The sequence below is a fragment of the Sinohyriopsis cumingii genome, chromosome 6 (genome assembly GCF_028554795.1).
Source record: "Sinohyriopsis cumingii isolate HCF-2022 chromosome 6, ASM2855479v2, whole genome shotgun sequence".
NCBI classification, from domain to species: Eukaryota; Metazoa; Mollusca; class Bivalvia; order Unionida; family Unionidae; genus Sinohyriopsis; species Sinohyriopsis cumingii.
The window spans coordinates 41,811,466-41,833,025 of record NC_142966.1 but is presented as its reverse complement, the minus strand read 5'-3'; the positions used below and the strand labels follow the sequence as shown (position 1 = coordinate 41,833,025).

General features: G+C 34.9%; 1 protein-coding gene across 1 annotated transcript; it reads left to right on the top strand.

The window, feature by feature from the left end:
- Nucleotides 1-1,183: 1,183 nt before the first annotated feature.
- Nucleotides 1,184-18,248, top strand: LOC149796783 (tubulin beta chain-like). The gene is made up of 9 exons (XM_089961440.1): nucleotides 1,184-1,341; nucleotides 10,111-10,219; nucleotides 10,877-10,987; nucleotides 12,544-12,788; nucleotides 14,331-14,538; nucleotides 15,079-15,321; nucleotides 15,908-16,093; nucleotides 17,006-17,124; nucleotides 17,418-18,248. Exons 1-9 carry the CDS (start codon nucleotides 1,285-1,287, stop codon nucleotides 17,478-17,480), a joined length of 1,341 nt encoding a protein of 446 aa, XP_089817566.1. The 5' UTR covers nucleotides 1,184-1,284; the 3' UTR covers nucleotides 17,481-18,248.
- Nucleotides 18,249-21,560: the final 3,312 nt, after the last annotated feature.

Genomic DNA, 21,560 nt, shown 5'->3' with positions numbered 1-21,560 from the left:
TGTCAGATAATCGAAAGCCCACAGGCGTCAAAACCAAATAAATATTTGAATTTATTGGCAATCATATTGTACCGGTTACAAGACAAGAATATGATATTGGCAATCACAGCACATGGTAAAAGAAAGGAGTTTGATATTAAATTACACACCCTAAAGTGAAGCACTTAAAAGCTGACAAATGCAGATTTCACTTAACCATAATAAGTTTACAAACAATTATAAACATGTCCATGCTTATCCAGTGTTTATTAAATTTAAAATAAGAAAAAAAGAGCTCACGAATTAGTGTTTATTTTTTAAGGTACTTTGTGAGAGTGTATAAATAACACACACACACACACACACATCTTGTAATGAATGGCAGCATTAGTGTCACCAGATAGTCACCAGATATCGTTTTAAATAGTCATACAGTCTTTGATCTGGCGACTTTGTGGTGGTGGTGGGGGGGATACGGGCATAAATTATAAGAAACAAAAGCACCTAAAACGTATTAGTGGGTCCTTTATGTTGTTTCAAGTGCTTTGTTTATTTTTATTTAATGGTGGAGGTCAGTGGTCTATTTGTTAAATCATTGCTAGTTTTTCATTCCCATGTCCAAAATGCAACTTTCATGTAATTTGGGTACACAAAATAGGGTGTCACAATTTTGCTTTGCACCCTTTTTTATTTCTCATCAGTTAATATAGCCAATGAAATTTTGTAACAATTAAGGCAATGCCGTATTACTTAATTACATCTCATTTTTAAAACGACATGTTTCGGGAGATACCTTCACATTAAGCTTTTAAAGCATGCAAATTAGAATTTCTGCCCTCATTAATCTTGCGCAGAGATTTGAGAATTTCTCTCGCTTGGAAATCTTTTATGAAATTATGCATAGAGACAGCGTCAATACCGGGACAACATCCCCATACAATAAGACACATTAGAACATGTCCTCCGTCTGCAGGTTATCGGAATTCCTTTTCCCGCTAGAACTGGGACCCAAGGAACTCCTTTTTGAAGCGACCAAAGGTACGTTTCCAATATTAGCAAATGTACATCTCTTGATCATTCATTGTATAATGTCTTTTATGTGCTTATTGTTGATATCGATCTATTTTGTCAACCGCTATGGAACTATTTCCTCGCTTACGCGGGTTGTGATCAGGCTTAGTCACCTGGGTATAAATATACATCTCAAATGAATTGGCATTTGGAGTCTCGAGTTACATTAGAGGGTCACATTGCACCCATATTACAAGACCAAGAGGCTATAGATATCCACATAAACCATCCAACATGAGGGAAATCGTACATATGCAAGCCGGTCAGTGCGGCAACCAGATTGGAGCTAAGGTAATTTCGTATTCTTTTCATTTCTTATGAATGAAACTAAACTTAAAGTTTACAATTTTCACTCTGTTGAAGCTTGGATTATAAAAATTATCCCATTTTTAATTCATTTTTTGCCTACTGAATTGACATGACTTTTTTAAGTTTGTGAAACACGTTGTCAATAATATTAGAGAGGCACTACTTACATGGGGGTTTTTGTATTATTGAAAATTATTCATAATGATGATAGTTATATTTTAAATCAATTCATTACATCTTTCATATGTATCGTATTTGTTTAGTTGTGCTTGATACTTGAATTTCTTTTAATTGTGTATATCAAATATTCCGAAAGATTACGTAGCGGCAGTCTTCTTATCACTCCATCAATCACTAATAATACCAAACATGTGACTTTGAAATCCTGGATATGTTCAAGTTTTCAGATGAAATTTTATACTTTATTCTTTTCCAATATTACCCAAGTTTGATTGGTAAGTACCATATAGGTTTTAGTTGTCAGCCAAAGATATTTTTTAATTTGTAATACTTAACACCCTAACAGCGCCACATTACACATTTAGCGCAGACAAACAGCTAAGAAATCATTTTCCACGAAGTCCTTATAGTCACTTTAATAAATTTGTATATACAGAAATGTTTGTATCAACGCAGATTTTGTATATGCTGCTTTCAAGCGCTCGGAACCCCATTTTCACTCATTGTAGCAGGCAGATACGCCTGTCAAATTTATCTAGCTCTCAAGAAAGTTTTTTTTTGTTTCCCTAATCTTGTCGCTCGCAATCCTATCAGCCAAAGGTGTCGCAGGGATTGAAAACGTGTTCTTACGAAGTCTGTATGACCCTTTATCAAAACAACGACAAAAATTATGTTCCTTCATATGTATCCACAGATAATTCAGCTGAAGAAAGAAAATCTCTCGTACTTTTTGGATTAAATTAGTTTCATAGATATTTTAAAACAGTACCTTTGATTATGAACAAGTGGCAAACACAAAAGCTTATCAAAACTAAATCAATAGTGTCTTTATTTCAAAGGTGTTAGTTTGCATCACTAATTTGCGAAAGTTATGATATTGAAAGAAATTGGTCGAAGATAAATAGAAATACGAAGGAAAAGAAATAGTCATTGTTACCATTTTACATGTTTTGTTCCTCTGTCATCTCTCTCTATCTTACGCACACAGACACACAAACACACACACATATGGCCAGAGAAGTCAATTCTCGCTCTCTTGCACACACACATGCACACACACACACACACACACACACACACACGCACACATATATATATATATATATATATATATATATATATATATATATATATATATATATATATATGGGGGTGTCAGACAGACAGACAGAAAGCTGACTTCTCTGACCATGTCTGGACTACTCCTACATTTTGCGCGGTTCTATCATCTTAACATCATTTAAATATCTAACAGATAACATACAAAACGAGTACCGGAATAAAGATTCAACCCGTTATAAATGGATAGAGTTGCGGGAGATTCTATACAGGGCTGTTCACTCGTGAATATATGGATAAGATCAGTTGATTTAACACAAATAGACCGAAGTTTAAAAGTTACAGTCTCGGAGCATCAAAAGATCATAAATGAGGCACTTTTAAGGGAGTTGAAAATTGTGATTTTGTATATTCAGTTTACTTTAGGGAAAGGACAAAATAAATAACACCACCCCCCCCACCACCCCACACACATACATACATACATACATACATACATACATACATACATACATACTAAAGGAAAGAATATATGTATATGTGCATCTACAGTTGTACACATTGATGAATACATGCACATATACATAGATCATAATGTGAACTTAAAAAAAAAATTCTTCAGAATATGGTTATAAATAATTTTATGATAAGTATATTACACTTAATCCATGCCACATAAACAAAACAGCAATAAAAATTAGGCATATAAAACGACAAAACAATTGATGTAAACATTTTTCGACGTAAACTGTTGTGGTCTTACCATGCGTCTATGCACTTACAAATGTGTTGACAATGGAACGAGTAGCATTTACAGACCATAAATCTATTGTTTTATCTCCGTTAAAAGCACTTTATTGGCGTTCCAATCGGAAATTAGGGCTACTTATGATAACAGGATTGTCCTTATTTCCAAGTAAGTACTCGGGATGCGTGCGGTGCTGGGGGGGGGGGGGGGGCGGGGTGAGGACCGCCATAGCGAATTATCCTAGCTTCATCGTTTCAGGACCCTTACAATTCTCCTACTTTTATTTAATTACGATGTTAATTTGAACTTCTTACCTGTCGAATTTATGAATTTATCAAATATGACACATCCACATATTTAAGTAATATATAGGCCTACAGGAACAATTACACCATATACTTTTATCATACAATTTGCTTACAAGTGCGTTTCTTAAATACGCAAATAACGCTCAAAGGACTTTACTTCTTGTTAGGTTTGGGAAATATCGATGTAAAATATTATCGTATATATTATTGATTCTGCCATCTCACCGTGTGATGTTTTGAAGGGGAAATGAAAGATGAATGACTCAGCTTATTCAAACTAGTCTACTGTACTATAAACGACAAGGTTAAGCTAGCTGGTTAAAACAAAATGCTTACAGTCGTACGTAAATTAAAATATATTATTTTCAGCAGCATTTTTCAAATGACTTGCTTGTATATGAACATCACAGTGATTCATTTCACGGTCTTAAACATGGCATTTTGAAACGATTGTGTCCGAGTCTGACGCATTTTCGAATAGTGGTTCTACTTGATAATACCCGGATGTGTTGGATTGGGATAGTTTTGAATCTCATTTGACAAGCCATCTAGTGTAATAATTCTGTCATTTAATTTTGCCATAATACCCATGATATAACTTTGTTACACCATCAGTCATTTCACGCTGTCAGCCTGGAATATTATGTCATCAACCTTTTATCAGACTCCAAAGTCTATACCTACCGTTGGTAAACGATTGATTTTTTTTTGGTACTAAAACTCAAAGCAATCAGATGTGGCGCCACGGAAAGCGGTTAAGAGCTGCATATCTTTCCGCATGTCAAATGTCATCTCGTAAAACAGTCATCTGCGTCCGAATGCTAATCAGCGAGCAACGAGGTCGGATGATTAAGAACATATTCAGCGACACTGCAAATAGCTCCTAGTGACCTGTTCATTGATTAAATGAGCACCACGTAATATAACACACACTATTAATATTAGATTGGAATATACGGTTTACTTGCCGTATCGATTTCAGACGTGGAGAAATTATGGGGATATAAATGAGTTAGCATTGGGCTTTGGTAAGAAAGGCATTTTGATTGGTCCAATACAAAAAAATAGTCTCGAGACTTCAACTGGTAACCGGTAAAAATCAAGTTTCAGGTTGTTTTATTGTGTTAAATCATTTACACGAATTCGATAAAATCATTGATTCCGAAATACTGTATTATCTAATCTAATTGCTTACCAGCCATGTAAAAAGCTACAATTATTAAGATCCACAAAATAGGTTGAATGAAAAGAAAGCTTCAATTTTATAAAGCAAAATATTTTATCTTTGCCTCTTTTGATTGTCTCAACTTTGGCATGCACCAATAACCAAGCCTGAGATTATTGTCGTTCTATGAGCAAAGTATATCACACAGCTGGTCTAATCCATGACTTCCACTTTCACATACGTGTAAACATGCATACTATTATGTTACTGTTTTCAACATTCATATGCCCCTATTTTGTCAAGGGTGGGGGTGAAGGATCATGTTACCGCTGTTTGTTTGTCCATCCGTCCGTCACGTCACGTCCGATCGTTAACTTTAGAAGAACTGCATGAATTGAAAACAAACATTGCACAAGGTTTATAATTGGGAAGATCTGACAAAATTGAAGAGTTACGGCCCCTGTTTGACTAGGCATTTTGATTTTAGTTGCATCATCTAGATGGTAACGTCCGTATTGGCATCCGTTTTGTTAGAAGATCGCATTTAGAACACGGAATACCGAAGTTGAAAGATCAGAATATTCATGCAAAAAAAAAAAAAAAAAAATATCCAACAAAATTCCACCTGTCTGCAGAATGTTTCATCCACTTGTCAGTCATTAGTGCAACAAATAAATCTCTTTCGTTCCAGTTCTAATACTCACAAAACAATTTTACAAGATTGAAATATGAATACCGACGATGTTATGTCGACCATACCTGGAAAGGTTTCCATAAAGTCCAGAGTTTTAACATGTTTACGGATTCTCAGCCGAATTGTCAATTTTACGGAATTTCCCCATAATTTGTTATATTTCATTGTTTTTGTTACGAGTATTGCTTCTAGCTTTCTCTCATAAATGCAAAATTCTGGATCTTGAAATAATTAACGATGTTTAAAGTTACGCGTATGATAAGTTACATATAGACGATCTTGTAACGAAGGATATGTTTTACAAATACAAACCTAGTGAGAACTCTTCAGTGTTAAAACAAGCATGCATTCGTGCAATGAAGTTTAGCATTTTAAACTTTGTGGAATTTGTTTGGACTTTCTGGGTGAAAGTCGTGAAGTTGTGTAATGTTTTTGTTCTATCCGTCTGAAGAGTCCATAAATTGCATACCAATGCAATCGGTAATGGATGTATGTTTTAATATATTTCATTTTAAAGTTTAACGCGAGTTTATGATTATTTACCAAAAAACGTAATCAATTTTAATCTGGAAATCACACATGTATTCTACCCTGTTTGTCTGTCTGACTGTAGATTGTTCAATATACACGTCGGGCAGGACCCATCGCACATGTCATAACGTGCTCTTCTGAGAAAGCTCTAGATCAGAGTGCAGTACGCTGACTGTCTAGTTTCTTTGTCCAGTATTTGTCGACATAATCCACCGCGCGAGTAGAGTTGAGCGCTTGTTTATAGTAGATTAGGCGAAATTTGCCAAATACTTTGAGAACAAAGGCTTCATAATTCTTGTTGTAAAAGCGGTCTGTACACTTGACAACGGATAAGATGTTCCATGATCCTATCGGTGTCTGTTTGATATATGAAAGTGTGAAGGCCGTGCAAATATTAGGCAAACGAAAGAAGTGCATGCTAAATATATTTGAAGACAATAAAATGTGTTATAAAAATTACTCCCCTTCTTTAAAACATAATTAATTGTTTATGAAGACAACTTGTACATATTCGCACATTGTGCGCATTGCAGTCGCGTAACTTTTTTTTATAATGCGATATAAATTGACACACGACAAATACATGAAAAGTATTTTTTTTAATGAAACCTATGGTATGTTTTAACATACATACGTACATACATACATTCTGGGTGGATCTCAGATGTATTCATAGGTATGATTATAAGAATGTGTGGTTCGTTTTTCTTAATGAACCATTTTTGTTTGATTGTTTTCCAGTGAAACACAAAGTACTAGAAGTACTGCGAGAGAGAGAGAGAGAGATAGAGAGAGAGAGAGAGAGAGAGAGAGAGAGAGAGAGAAACCTCACGCTAAATTATCCTTTCTAGTTACACGGAGTGAAATGTCTCCAAGTACATATGACATGATTACATTATTCTGTGTATGACTAACTTCAATAAAGATGAGAAAAAAAGAGCACTACTTGAGAGCTGCCTGTTTTAATAGCGCACTTATTACATCATTACGGCAATCAGGAACTATATGAAATCTGTATGGGTTTATTTTTTTAACTTTAAAATCAATCATTGTACGTGTACAAAAGGATATCCATTTATATTGCTCATATGTTATAATGTGTAAACAAATTTTACTAAAGCGCTCCAAAATGGCATAAAGTCGATCCAGATTTAAGGTAGTTTGAATGCAGCGTATTGCCTCATAAACATGGGCCATTTAAAAGCATATTTGTACCTCAGTTTGTTGTGAATGCATATGGTCTTATTCAAAACCACTTTAGTGGAACATTACCTGATTAAGATGCCACCAGGCACTTGAAGAAAAACAGAGTTTATAGTTACCGCTCACATAGTTACGAGCGTGTACCGTATACTCCCTTACAAATTGAGTCCAACTGCAATATGCTCAGACCCAGATGTACCGTCGCCTAACGCGCAGGCAAATCTGGGACTATACAGTTTGTTGGTAGATGGAAACAATAGACCATAATCTGCCGGCGCATCATGTCACGACTGATCAGAGTGTATGTTATTCGCAACTGAACAAGACATTTCAATGAGTGTCGACGGTATGTTGACTTGTCAACATTTTCTTAGCAACTAAATTATGATATGACAATGAAAACTTAGGATCTTCGTTGCTATGTGTACAAGTATATACCACCATGTAATAAATATAAGACTTTTTATGTACATGATCACTATATAATCAATGTACAATTTATGTGGATTGAAATCAACTGATCATAAATGATTAATCAAGTATATAACAATTTCAAAAACTAACAGAAATGATAATAATCAGTGAGGTTAAAAAGAAATAAAATACGATATGTACATTTTCATGAGGCACACTCTAAATGACGTATGCCTAGTCTAGCATACAAAATGGAAGAAATCATATAAACTTACAAATCTCTTCTGGACATCTAACATGGCGGATAGCGTTTCTCCATGTTCCAAGAGTGCATAGAATTGTGATCTAGGAGGAAGTTCTCAGTTAATTTTCTAGATGACATAATATTTAGACGAAATGAAAGATTGTTACAAAATTAAGAGTATGAGAACCTTGGGCGTATACTTTAAATATGTGTCAAATCAGACTCGGTTTTCGGTATCACAACAGGTTCCTGTATTAAGGGAAAACTTGTTATTTTGCTTTCAGTCACAAAGCTAAACTGACGTTTCCTCCATTTATCATGACTAATTTTCTGGCATTTGATAATGGAAAAAAAATTAAATCAATTTACTTGGGAATGTAATGTGCAGGCAAGACGCGACGATGTCTTGGACGTCAATTTTAATGTGCTGATATTTCATGAAGTTACTACATATCAACATAACACTCACTGAATTCGAAACAAACTTTTTATTTTAACAATGTATCATATGTTTTGATATTTTCATGAACGTGCTCTAATCCACTTCAAATGCTAAATCAACATTTTTATGCATATATATATTTTTTTAGTCAATATCAATGAGCAGACAGCACTCACGCTTCCGTAGTTGTAGATGGCGGTTTTACGCTCCAAGTCTCAACATGCAACTGGAGCGGCATTCGTTGTGGCTTGACAAGTATTGAAGGAATGATAAGGATTCTTGTAGAGTTATGATAAATAAAAAAAATACAATTGATAATTGCTGTGTAGCCCAACTCAAAAGGGTGAATATAGCGCCTTATCACCTGCATTTGATTGGTACATTCTATACAGGAGCTGTAACCATTGTATCTTAGGGTCAATATGCGTTACAATCCAAGTATTGTTTCTATCTGATAAAATCTCATGACCCGTAGGCGTTACAACCCATGCATTGTTTCAATTTGACAAGTGCTCATAACCCGTGCATATCATATGTCCACAAGGTTAATTCAAGGCCGTATCACATTATTTCTTAGCAGTATTGGATTTGTTCAGTATCTTTCATCTATCTATATAAAATACGTGGGAACACGGCCTTGAAAACTGGAAACACCTCCAAATATAAGTCGAGTCAAATTGCAGACTGCACAGACCCAGATCTGCCTTCGCATACTGCGCCGACAGATCTGGGTCTGTGCCGTTTGTTGGGAGTAACCATTAGAAAAAGTAGCATAGACCTGATCTACCGAGACTTTATGCGACTGCATATCATGGACAATGTTGCTTGTGGTTGGTATCGACTTATAAGCGATTATACGATAAACACTGATAGTTTTTAAAATGGTTCTAAAATATAAACACTGATTATAAACAATAAGTCGTGCATTTGATATAGGCACCGTATGTACTCGCTTATAGGTCGAATCCAACTGCAAACTGCACATACCCAGATCTACTGTAGCATAATGCACTAGCAATCTAGGTCAATGCTGTTTGTTAGGAGTAGTCAATTGAAATAACAACACAGACACTGATATGCCGGCGTTTTATGCAACGGCAGATTCGGGTCTACGTTGTTTGCAGTGACCTCCTGATTAATGTCCTACTGAAATTTTAGAACGTATTAGTCATTAAATTTTAGAAATACAAAAATCACGAAATCGCATAACTCTGTGTGTGAGTCCATAACCGATCTAAATTAAACTGATCTCAAACGAATTCTATCTCCTCGCTTTGCTTATTTATTTGGCATGTTTTTAATGCACTTGACCACAAAATGCATTCTCAGATCGAAGCCAGTTTGAGTCAAGCATGCAGCAGACTTCTTGACGGTGAAAGACTGTAACTTCTCTTACTGTTTGAAAAGTATCTGCAATGACTTGATTAAGAAAAGAAAAGAAAAAACATTTTGAATTGAAAGTTTGTAACTGACATATTACAAGGATTAAATAACAATACATTTACATTTCTCAGCTAAGACTGAGGTAATTTAGATGGGTGGATTGGTTTTAAACGGCACATTTAACACATCTGGCTATATAATACCAAGGAAAAAGAAGCTTGAAAATAATCGGAACCTCTGGATAAAGTGATGTCTTACTATGTCATGAGCAAACTCTTATCAGTTTTCCTAAAAGAAATTGAAAAATCGTGGAAATGTACACAGACTTCTAGCATGCTCATTTACGTGTCTTGGTTACATATTTAATATTCTCGTTGCAGTTTTGGGAAGTAATTTCAGACGAACACGGCATCGACCCCACAGGGACCTACCACGGCGACTCTGATCTGCAATTAGAAAGAATTAATGTTTATTATAACGAAGCCACAGGTAGGCAGCACTGAATTAAAGGAAGTTAGATGACAAATTGTCTACCTAATGATGCGTAAATAGAGAGTTAGCGGTGACATGTAAACTTAACCACGTACTTTATAAAGTAATAGCTAGTGTCTGTCACAGTTTATTGAGAACACAGCAAAGATAATAAACTTTGTCTATAATTTATGCTATCTTTGCATACAATGCTTCCGAATAGTATTATCAATAAGCAATTTTATATATATATATATATATATATATATATATATATATATATATATATATATATATATATATATATATATATATATAAAATTAATGGCTCTTGCAACTAGGAATGTATGTGTGACAATATATATATAGCCAGTAGACAAATAGTCAAAGCATTATACCAGTACAAACATTGATGGAGTTACTAAGATAAAGTAACACAATTGTTTATGTTATTTTTATAGGTTTTTTTTGGCCTTATTTTCCTCCAAAGACGTATTAATCAGCTAAGAGAGAATACTTTCTTTCTACATAACGATATTCATTTAAACATTTCCACAGACTAATTTTTAATCTGAAAAATAAAAAAGCACGTTAAAGAAAGAATTAGGACATTCATAACTTCGTACTGAACATTCTTTCAGTTACCATCAGCAAGTATTAACTTCGTTATTTCAGGTGGCAAATATGTACCACGCGCTGTTCTTATTGACTTGGAGCCGGGAACCATGGATTCTGTCAGATCAGGGCCCTTTGGGCAGATTTTTAGACCCGATAACTTTGTGTTCGGTAAGTGAGGAATAGCCCTGGAACCCATCAATACAAAAGCCTGGTTCCATGGCTTTAATCACGACGAGATCTGCTCTTCAGATCTCATTCCCTCAAATAATCCGTAAGACGGTCTATAAAACAAAACAAAACCACAAGCAGAGTATAGATGCATTGTTCGATGTTATTGCAATAACGCCCGACAAGGTAAAGATGTGCATGTGTGTTTGCTAGCTTTGTTCTCGACTACAGTGTACATTATAATGATTCTTTCATTTTAACCAAACTTACACCAACCCGGAAAAGTATACAATTAAACTTGGAAGCAGAACTTGGAATGTGTTCATCAAAAGTTACTTGCACAAGTTTTAACTTGTATGTCTTTTTCTGGAATAGTTGTCTAAATGCGACTTCATGTTAAACGTTCTCATGGCAACATAGGAAGAAAACATTTCTTCATAAGCATCAATGTTTTTGTGACAAGTTTTCTTAAATAATACCGTAAAATAGAACGATGTGTGTAATGTTAGATACGGGCTTTGTTTTTAAAATAAGTAATACCTCACATCCAAATCGATAGCAGGAACTTAAATTATGCACCAAGCCTGCTACGTTACAGATAAACATCGGTTTTGCCTAAGACTTCAATTCCAGGAAGATTTCTTTTTAAAATCTGTGCTTTGCAATGACACCAGCAAGGTTTGTCCGCCGCCTTTATTTTATTTTTTTTTTTTTATTTTTTTTTTTTTTTTTTTTTTTGGCTCTTACTGAGTGTGGCGGAGAGGATTTTAGGGAAATAAATACACATTGTGGCGAGCGCATCACGTTAGTCTGAAGCATTACCTAAATCCGTGACATCAATTTGAAAATAAAACCTGACATCATCACTGATGTAATCACATACATGTCATGCTTTGTAGAATCAGATAAAGAATTTTAAAAGACTTTTGTTTTAAGAAGTGCTAAGATCCCTCTTGTCTTCAAGTACTAAAATGTTCCTTTCATGTGGAGAATGTATCTCTTTGAAACGATCCAGGTAAATATGCCAGCTCAGTTAAGATTAGAAATCTCATGGCAAAATCGCATTTATCCATTATCTCGTGTGGCAGTAATCTGTAATGCGTCATTACAATACTTCAAAATAATAAATAAACGCTTAATCATTAAGATGATATACTAAATATATAGGCCGCACGTTGACGCTGGAATCGTGTTATCCTATGGTAATGTTAGTACACGATATTGGACATCGTCTTGCCCGAAACCATTGGAATTAAAGCCTCCAACTCGGTGTCAACACCTTAGATATATATTACATGCTAAGTACAGCTGGATCATTGAAAAAAAGAATTCGTGAAGAGGAAGCAAATTCTAGAGTTACTTGATTCAAAATATAATGATATTTGAGATCTTTCATTTGAAGAGGGGCGTAAATTTTGTTCTCAGTTAATTTCGTTGTCAGACAGTATCGAAAATTATAAAGACAAGAAGTCCTCACATGAAACATGACTATGTAAAGCATCACGTGGTAGGTGAAATCTAACAGAAAATTTTCAGAAGTTTTCATTTAACCTCAGGTCAAAGCGGAGCCGGCAACAACTGGGCCAAAGGTCATTACACAGAGGGGGCTGAGTTGATTGATTCTGTTCTCGATGTGGTCAGGAAGGAGGCGGAAAGCTGTGACTGCATCCAGGGCTTCCAGCTAACTCACTCTCTGGGAGGAGGCACAGGTGCTGGCATGGGAACCCTCCTTATCAGCAAGATCCGTGAGGAATACCCAGACAGAATCATGAACACCTTCTCAGTCGTGCCATCACCAAAGGTGCGCAGTTGATAGTCTAATAAACAAACACAGAACATAACATTTTTGAACTCAGGTTTTGCAGTGGACATACAAGGTTGTAATTTCATTATCTACACAAAGTATAAATTATGTTTCGTATCGAAAACCTCTATGCTGCAAACATTTCCCTTCCTATTAATTCAGATCTTTTTTCTTTCTGGCATATAATTAGCGAAGAAATTTTTTTTTTTTTTTTACAATTTCTTACTTTTTTTTCCCTTGTCCGAAAATTTTTTTTGAACACTACTGAATAAACATCGTGATTGAAACAGAAAGTGACTCAGTAACAAACATATTTTATTTTAAGAATTTTAAATCTGTTTAAATTTATTTCAAAATGAAAAAAATGAATCAACTTCGGATAATAGTCCAAGATTCGGTGTTTAAATTAATGTCCTCAATACGTCTAAAAGAAAACCCCATAAATTGATTTTGACGTGTCTGGTCCAATAAAACTCTGTAGGACATTACACTTAATACGTCAATCAAATGAAATCCTCCAATCAGCAACTGTCGATATTTTCCTTGATATATGAGGTAATCAGTGGTGACCTATAGCTGTTGTTAACTACAAAATAGGTACTCCAGAGTTTTACCCAAATCCCCACATTAATAAAATTGATAAGAAATCCAATAATACCCCCTGTTACTGACCAGTTTAATGCATATTGAAGAGGAATAATTGACTAGTTCTTGCAAAACCGTTATTTCTTAGATACCGATCTTACAGCTACTCAATGACCTCTGTTTTATTTACTTTCCCAATCTGGAACAGACTCGGGTGACAATAATTCATGTGGTAAAATGACAATCCAATATAATTAGATGGCTTCTATCTCAAATAAAGTTACTAAAACTTTCAAAACACGAAAATCTCGGGGTAAAAAAAGAAACGTGATCTATTAATACGCTTGAATAACATTAATTCATTTCCTTTTTCTCAAGATTTTGTTATTCAAGTCAGTGTATCTGCCTAGATATGAATAGTTTAGTTTGGGTGCTTGTTTTACGGCACAGAAGGCGATTATTTAGTTCCAATACAATTGAAGTGAATTGTCCTGCCGAACCTACGTTGATAGTAGGATTTTTCGAACCCGTACCCATTTGGTTGCGAATACGATATGATATCCACTGAACAATTCCGGGTCCGCTTTAGTTAGTAGTTTCTTACGAATTTTTTCAAGGCAGGTTGCATCGGGCCTCTTCTACATCACTGAGCCAACACAACGTGAAAGTGTGATTGGATTGGATAATATTGAAACTTCAAGATATAAACAGATGCGAAAATAAAGTTATGGCAAAAATAGATATATCAATTTTCCACTACATAAACTAATTCTACCTGTATTTAAATTGTCATGTTCGTGGATATATATATATATATATATATATATATATATATATATATATATATATATATATATATATATATATATATATATATATATAAGAAAATAAAATAACAATTCTTCATGTGTACAGTCCTTTGTATGAACATCAAATTACATATTTATTTCACAGGTATCTGACACAGTCGTAGAACCATACAACGCCACCTTGTCCGTTCATCAGCTGGTCGAGAACACAGACGAAACTTACTGTATCGACAATGAAGCCCTATACGACATCTGCTTCAGGACCTTGAAACTCACAACCCCAACCTACGGAGACCTGAATCACCTCATTTCTGCAACAATGTCTGGCGTCACCACATGCCTCAGGTTCCCAGGTAAGAACAATGCAGTGAAAGAAAACTTATAGCGAATATATATTCGGTCGTCTTGTTCCACTATACTCTTGCGTGACTCCGGAAAATGTACGCTTGGTGCCCCGTCGGAATCACGTTAAAGTCTGGGTGAACATCTTCGAATATTAATTCTATGTAGGACAAAGTGGAGCAAACGTAAAGAAGGCCTTGTTTTTCTTTTATTGACTTGTTCTGTCTTTTATTCCGAAAAAGAAAAGGAGGCAGTATGTTGATGTTTGTGATGAACTTTACCCAAACTCATCCAGCTTCAAAATGCATTACAACAGTATCTAGTACTGTTATTTGTTAAGCAATTGCTAAACATTCTGATTAGGTAGAATTTTAAAAACACTGTTCCCCTCATATCATCTTTTTTTTTTTTTTTTTTTTTTGTTATGTTCTTTTTCGCACGATCTCCTCTTCTTCCCTGTTATATTTTTCATTCGCTTTTTCCTCCTCGTCACCTTCGTATTTCTTCTCTTATTATGTTTATGATAAAGTTATATCTTTGTCCATCTGCAGGTCAGCTTAACGCTGATTTACGTAAAATTGCCGTCAACATGGTGCCCTTCCCACGTCTGCACTTCTTTATGCCCGGATTCGCTCCCCTTACATCCCGTGGCAGCCAGCAATACCGCGCATTGACAGTACCTGAGTTGACCCAGCAAATTTTTGATGCTAAGAACATGATGGCTGCCTGCGATCCACGTCATGGTCGCTACCTCACTGTCAGCGCCATCTTCAGAGGCAGAATGTCAATGAAGGGTAGGTGGTTTTCAGCGTCCTTATTCAGTGTTTCATGCACGTCTAAAATAAGGTGCATGTGTTATTTAGCTTCCAGCTTTACCAGATATTGTCCGTTTCATTGCAGGTTCGTTCCCACCTTTTACCTCACTGGCGATATTTCAGGATTTTTTTCAAAGATGACTTCGCGCCTTCTTTCATGCCTATAAATAATAAATAATTGCAAGCTAAATTAATTAATTAATTAATAATAATAATAATAATTATGATGATGATGATGATGCTTTACAATCGACTCGAATTATTTATATATGGTAATAGAGGTTATTTAGCTACCGGTGGTTAACATACTCGTTAAATTTAAGGTTCATGAAAAATACTTCAGAATTCCATCACATGTTCATAGGAACAGAATTGTTTCTGAACATAATTTAGCAATTTTGTATTATATTCCAACAAGCAATAAAGTAGTAGTGCTTATTTACCATTGGTCCTCATTTGAAGAGCCTTAATGCCGGATGAACCCTAAAAATACGGTATTGCTGGACGAAATATAAAATACAGTTTTAACAGATTTGTATGATTAGTTTGCATTTGCATTTTACAGAGGTTGATGAGCAGATGTTGAATGTGCAGAACAAGAACAGCAGCTACTTTGTGGAGTGGATCCCGAACAACGTCAAGACCGCTGTCTGCGACATCCCGCCTCGTGGTCTCAAGATGTCCGCCACCTTCATTGGCAACACCACCGCCATCCAGGAACTCTTCAAGAGAGTCTCTGAACAATTCACTGGTCAGTACAAATTATGTATTTAAAAAAAAGTTTTAGATTTTGCTTAATTATATGCAGTACTTAAAATATATTAGAAATACACGTGCATCAAAGGAAAATAAGGCAGTTATAGATACATGTTAATGCAAATATAAAATAGATAAACCACTTCGAAATGATCCACCGTGAACATCTTATGTTTGCCTGGTTCTGCAAGGGCCATTAACCCTGCAACTTAACATGTATTCATGCGCCAAGAAAAGGAGTCATTAGTCAATTCACATTCATCATTTCAATAATATTTATAGATGGATCTATGAAATTATATAACTAGATTGTATCTGTAGAGAACACCGAAATTTGACAAACAATTCATAATAATTGTAAATTCATCCTTAGTTTCCATGTATTTTGTTAAAACCAAAAGCCAGATCATAATGGACGTTTGAGACCATTAACTAACATTGGATTTCTTAACAGGAACAAATATCACTGAAACAAGGCAGAGTTTCAAAAACTAAATTTTAGTTATCACTCAAGCTCGAGCTTTATTAATATGCATATCAAATAACACAAAGCTTTATCAAACAGCTTTCTACCTGCAATTTTATTGTTTACACCTGCAATGCGTATATTTAATTTGACAGTGCATTAGCGTCGGTGTGTATTGGGTTTCCAAGAAATATGAAGACAAATCGTAACTAATGAAATACCAACATAAGCTAAACAGTTTCCTTCAATCGTCGCAGAACACATTTTGGGGATAGGAAAGGATTGGTGCATACCTTTTTCAGAGTTAACTTCCTAAATTTTAATAACAGACCATGAACGTTTGTGCAAAGTGAAATGACGACCAGTTTTCATCTCCACTTTTCATATCGAGATTTTACATAACTTGTCATTTTTTGGTATATTTCTCTTTGTATTTGACAGCCATGTTCCGTCGTAAGGCTTTCTTGCATTGGTACACTGGTGAGGGTATGGATGAGATGGAGTTCACTGAGGCAGAGTCCAACATGAATGACCTTGTGTCTGAATACCAACAGTACCAGGTAACAACAAAAATTCTCTTCTCCGCCCCCCCCCCCCCCCCGCTAGAGGTTTTGGCTATTATCTGAATGAAATCAAGCCAATGGATTTTCTCTCACAATTTCACTTTCAAAGATTATTCAAAGCACGGGGTCGTCGGAGAGTTTGAAAGTCCAATACGACTCCTTTCTCGGGTGTCAAATATGCCTATAATAATTTTAACTCTCATGTTGACTTACCTACAAATTCGGAATGTATTTCACACATTCGGTTAGGAATTAATAGTTTATATATTCCGTCTTTTTTTGCATTACAGGATGCTACAGCCGAGGAGGAAGGCGAATTTGATGAGGAGGAGGGAGAGGAGGAACAAGCATAAACAGAATAGCCCCCCCCCCCCCCATCCTACCGCCACCTTTATTTTCATGTTCATATACTCCGTCCAGTTATCGTTCAATCTCTTCTCCAACTCCTGCAACATGCTGTCATATCAAGGAACCACCCCAAAAAGTGCGCGTTCATCAAATGCCGTTATATTCACTCAGGATTCACCGAACAGATTTGTACTCAAGTTCCAGTACGGTTCTGTAGTGCTGACTGGTTCTATATCCAGTGGAAGTTCCTATATAATAAAAAAACCATAGCAAGCTATTTCAGTCGTACTTGCCCGGAAACTTTACCAATATATGCGAAGCCAGAATAAAGCCGACTGAATTTTCAAACTTTGTTTTTATCTTTAAATAAGATTTTTAACACATTTCTTAACTATTTTGGGTTTGGAAACTTTTTCTTGTTTACCGTGTTAGCTGGTAATGGTGATAATTAGATTATATTAGTTTCTTAGATGCATGTAGGATTTTTTTAAAAATAACGCTTCATACAAAGAATTTTTTTTTGTATTTGAAATACCGTTCTTGCATCTTTAAGGCATAAGGAAACAATTCTGAAATATATTTTTTATTAGGCTGTATTATACACAGCTTATAAACAAAAATTAATTAGATTTTCACAAAAAAATTATTTTGCTGCCTTAAAAGTCTGTACTTTATTTTAAAGCAAAATGATTTGACACTTGTTAAATTGCACAGATTTATTTTGTACGTTCTATTTGAAAAACTTCAGAAAATAAATTATTCTTAAGTAAAAAGAGCTTTGTTTTCTCATCGAATTTTATACATACGTGTGAGAATGTGATTGAGCCTATCTAATATTTGCTTTTGTACATCAAGTGAAATAAATGGAAATTTTGTCTTGCCTGTAGAATTGTACCGTGTAAGTTAATGTTTACTAAACTCACGTCCATTCTCTTGAATATCGATTTTCAGACAAAGTACAGGGTGTACAAAATAAGAGAAGTTTCCCATAGGAAATATTTATGTCCAATCCCACCACACCTTTCAACACACACACACACACACACAGAGCTACATTCCACACTGTCTGCCACAAAAAAAAAAAAAAAAAAAAAAAAAAAAAAAACTGTGCAAGGACTCGATTGTGTTAATTCACGTCGAAAACTAAATTGAAATAAATTCCCACATAAACGAATTAAATTTTACGAAGTTCCTTTTGCCAGACTCGGCTGAACATATCACGCAGTTCCTTTTGCCAGATTCGGCCAAAAGTATACATTTTTTGTATTTGTGAAAGCAATTTCTTACCTTGACATTTCCGTGTTTTCATGAGAAGCAGAATACGTTTTCTTTTGAAAAAAAGGAATGTTATACTTGAAACGTTGTCGGAGCAAGACGGGCGACATCTGATAAAAACAGAGAAACGCAACATAGCAATGAAAATATCAATAACCTGTACTATTACGTCGCACTGGCACCCAGCCAATTCAAATCCTTTGTTGTTTCCCTCAGAAGCTAAAATGGCGTTGTAATTACTCGCCCAAAAGGTCATTTCAAATATCGTAATGATAAGGACACCTTTACTTGCGGAAATCATTGCTCTTATTATTGCCCTTGTTAAGTTATTGTTATTCCTATTCTCACTGTCGTTGTTGATGCTGTAAAATCAGACAATCTGCGAAGGAAGTAGCTCACTTGTAAATGCTAACTTTTAAAACTCAAAGACTTCTAAGCATCTTTTAACATGACTTCGTAAACTCCCGTGTTTAATACGTAGTCCACCCAATAATGTTGCTGGAGTACGGACACGAACCGTCAATACTTTGAAAGGAATTCTAATACATAATTTGTAAGAAAACAAAGTAAAATCTTCACATTAATAAATAGCAATAATTATCACTAAGTACAGTAAATATAGGTGGAAAACAAGCAGGGGCGGTCCTAGAATAGCTGCCAGCAACTGGAATCATAGTCATAGACGAACCAAGCAAATGACCCCCCCCCCCTTTTAAACCCTCTCCTAAAAGGTGGCGCCCCATTTTAAGTCCTAATGAGAAATACAATTGCTCATTTTTTTGTTATGAAATATTTTATGCAGTGAAACTTTGATGATGAAAATAAAATCATTTACGTCATTTTCGTTTTAGGACAAAAGTGTATTTTCATTATCACGTTCACACATTTCCAAGTTTTTAATTTATTGTGGGACATTCTAGGATTGTATAATTATAGAATTTTACGGAAGATGTACAGTTTACGATAACATCTGACATAACGAAGGTTTTCTTTATCAAACTCGGAATACTCAAAAGTTTAAAATGGGTCAACGGTATAATTCCCCAAAGCCGAAAACAGTTGCTATTTGCAAGTGTTTATTCCTTACTTGGTTAAGTTTACAACATACACAAACAGTACCTTTTCATTTTACAATAGACGACACCGTACAAATTAAAAATGTCGAAAAAAGAATCCAAACAAATACACACATGCGTGCACACACACACACACACACACACACACACACACACACACACATATATATATATATATATATATATATATATATATATATATATATATATATATATATATATATATATATGCGCATATCTATATGCATATATATAATATAGTTATTTTGTTTTATCCTATTATTAGTTGATGCCGCTCCATAAACACGATCATTCTACTATGCTTTTTCATTTTAAACTCGCTTCTTGTGAAAGTATTTAAGGAGAAACTCTCATATTAAAGTTTTAGCCGAATTTGTATCCAAAAATATTTAATTGACTTAGAAATAATAACTTTTCGTAAATTATCTGACCCATGTAGCTCCACCATTCTTTGACAGCTGTGAGACATGTATTGTATATTTCTTTACGCACAGTTGTATAATGTCGAGAGTCCATGTCAGCCAGGTATACATAACAAAGGAAATAAAAGTGTGCATTTTGAAGAACATTCTAAGTGTCATAAAATTCTTCTACACAGATGTACCTCATAGGAAAATTGTAATAATGTATTCATTATACAAGTAAAATATTGAAATGTAAATGCATTGTTTGATATAGATGAACAGTGAATGAAAGTCCAACCTAGCAGAGACGAAGAGCACAGTCATTTACGCGAATTCTAATGAGATATTATTAAACCTTCAGGATATAATATAAATAAGTATACTGAAAGTACCAAATATTAGTTATACGAAGCAGTTATCAAATATAAAATTTTACAAGTTCTTTCACAGACATAACCGTAAACCAGAAACGGTTGTGAATAGCCATCATTGTCATCAGTATACACCCACCCTTAACCCAATCGTAACACCTTATGACTTTTTTACGTCCATCTTGGAAATAGTTATATTGAGGGATAGTGTAAAAGAATAGGTTGAAAACTCAGTCACACGCTAAAGTACGCAAAACAAACAGCTCTATGCCAAAAGTATCACGATACCTATATGGAATTCTATGCACAAGGTCAATAAAAGAAAGTGAATTTTTGTTTTAAAAAGAAACGTGGCAATGTTTCAGTCAATAGTAATTCATATCAGTCGATTCACCCAGACTTGATGTTTTTTTAATATGGAATGACAACATTTGACAAATAAAGTACGTGTGTATGCAATGGCGGCTAAATTGTTATTAAATTTCATAAATTTGGTGTTTTTCAAAGGCAATCACATTCGCAACTCTAAGGTCGACCATTTGGATCTTACCTCGAACGTCAGTCGGAACAGCGCTCGGCCATTTCCATCAGGTCGTTATATAACCTCGTAAGTTTCTGTAGCAACGGCTGAGAATCTTCCGATGTGACTTTGTCTTCTTCCGCTGTCATATTACACTGGACAACAAATTTTTACAAAAGTCATGTTACTGAAATAAAATTAGTCAATTCTTATCAATTTTTATGTGCTGAACACGAATATGACAGTCAAATTGCAAAATTGGCTCTAGTTTTTTTGTAATCTGCAAGAAATTAATGTTTACATAACGAAATGCATTCCAATAGTAAAAGGTCAACTGTAATAGCCTACCTATAAAAAATCAAGTCATTGACTACATCTTAGATTTCTTCGCCTGTCTCTTGTACAGCTGTTCGGGAGC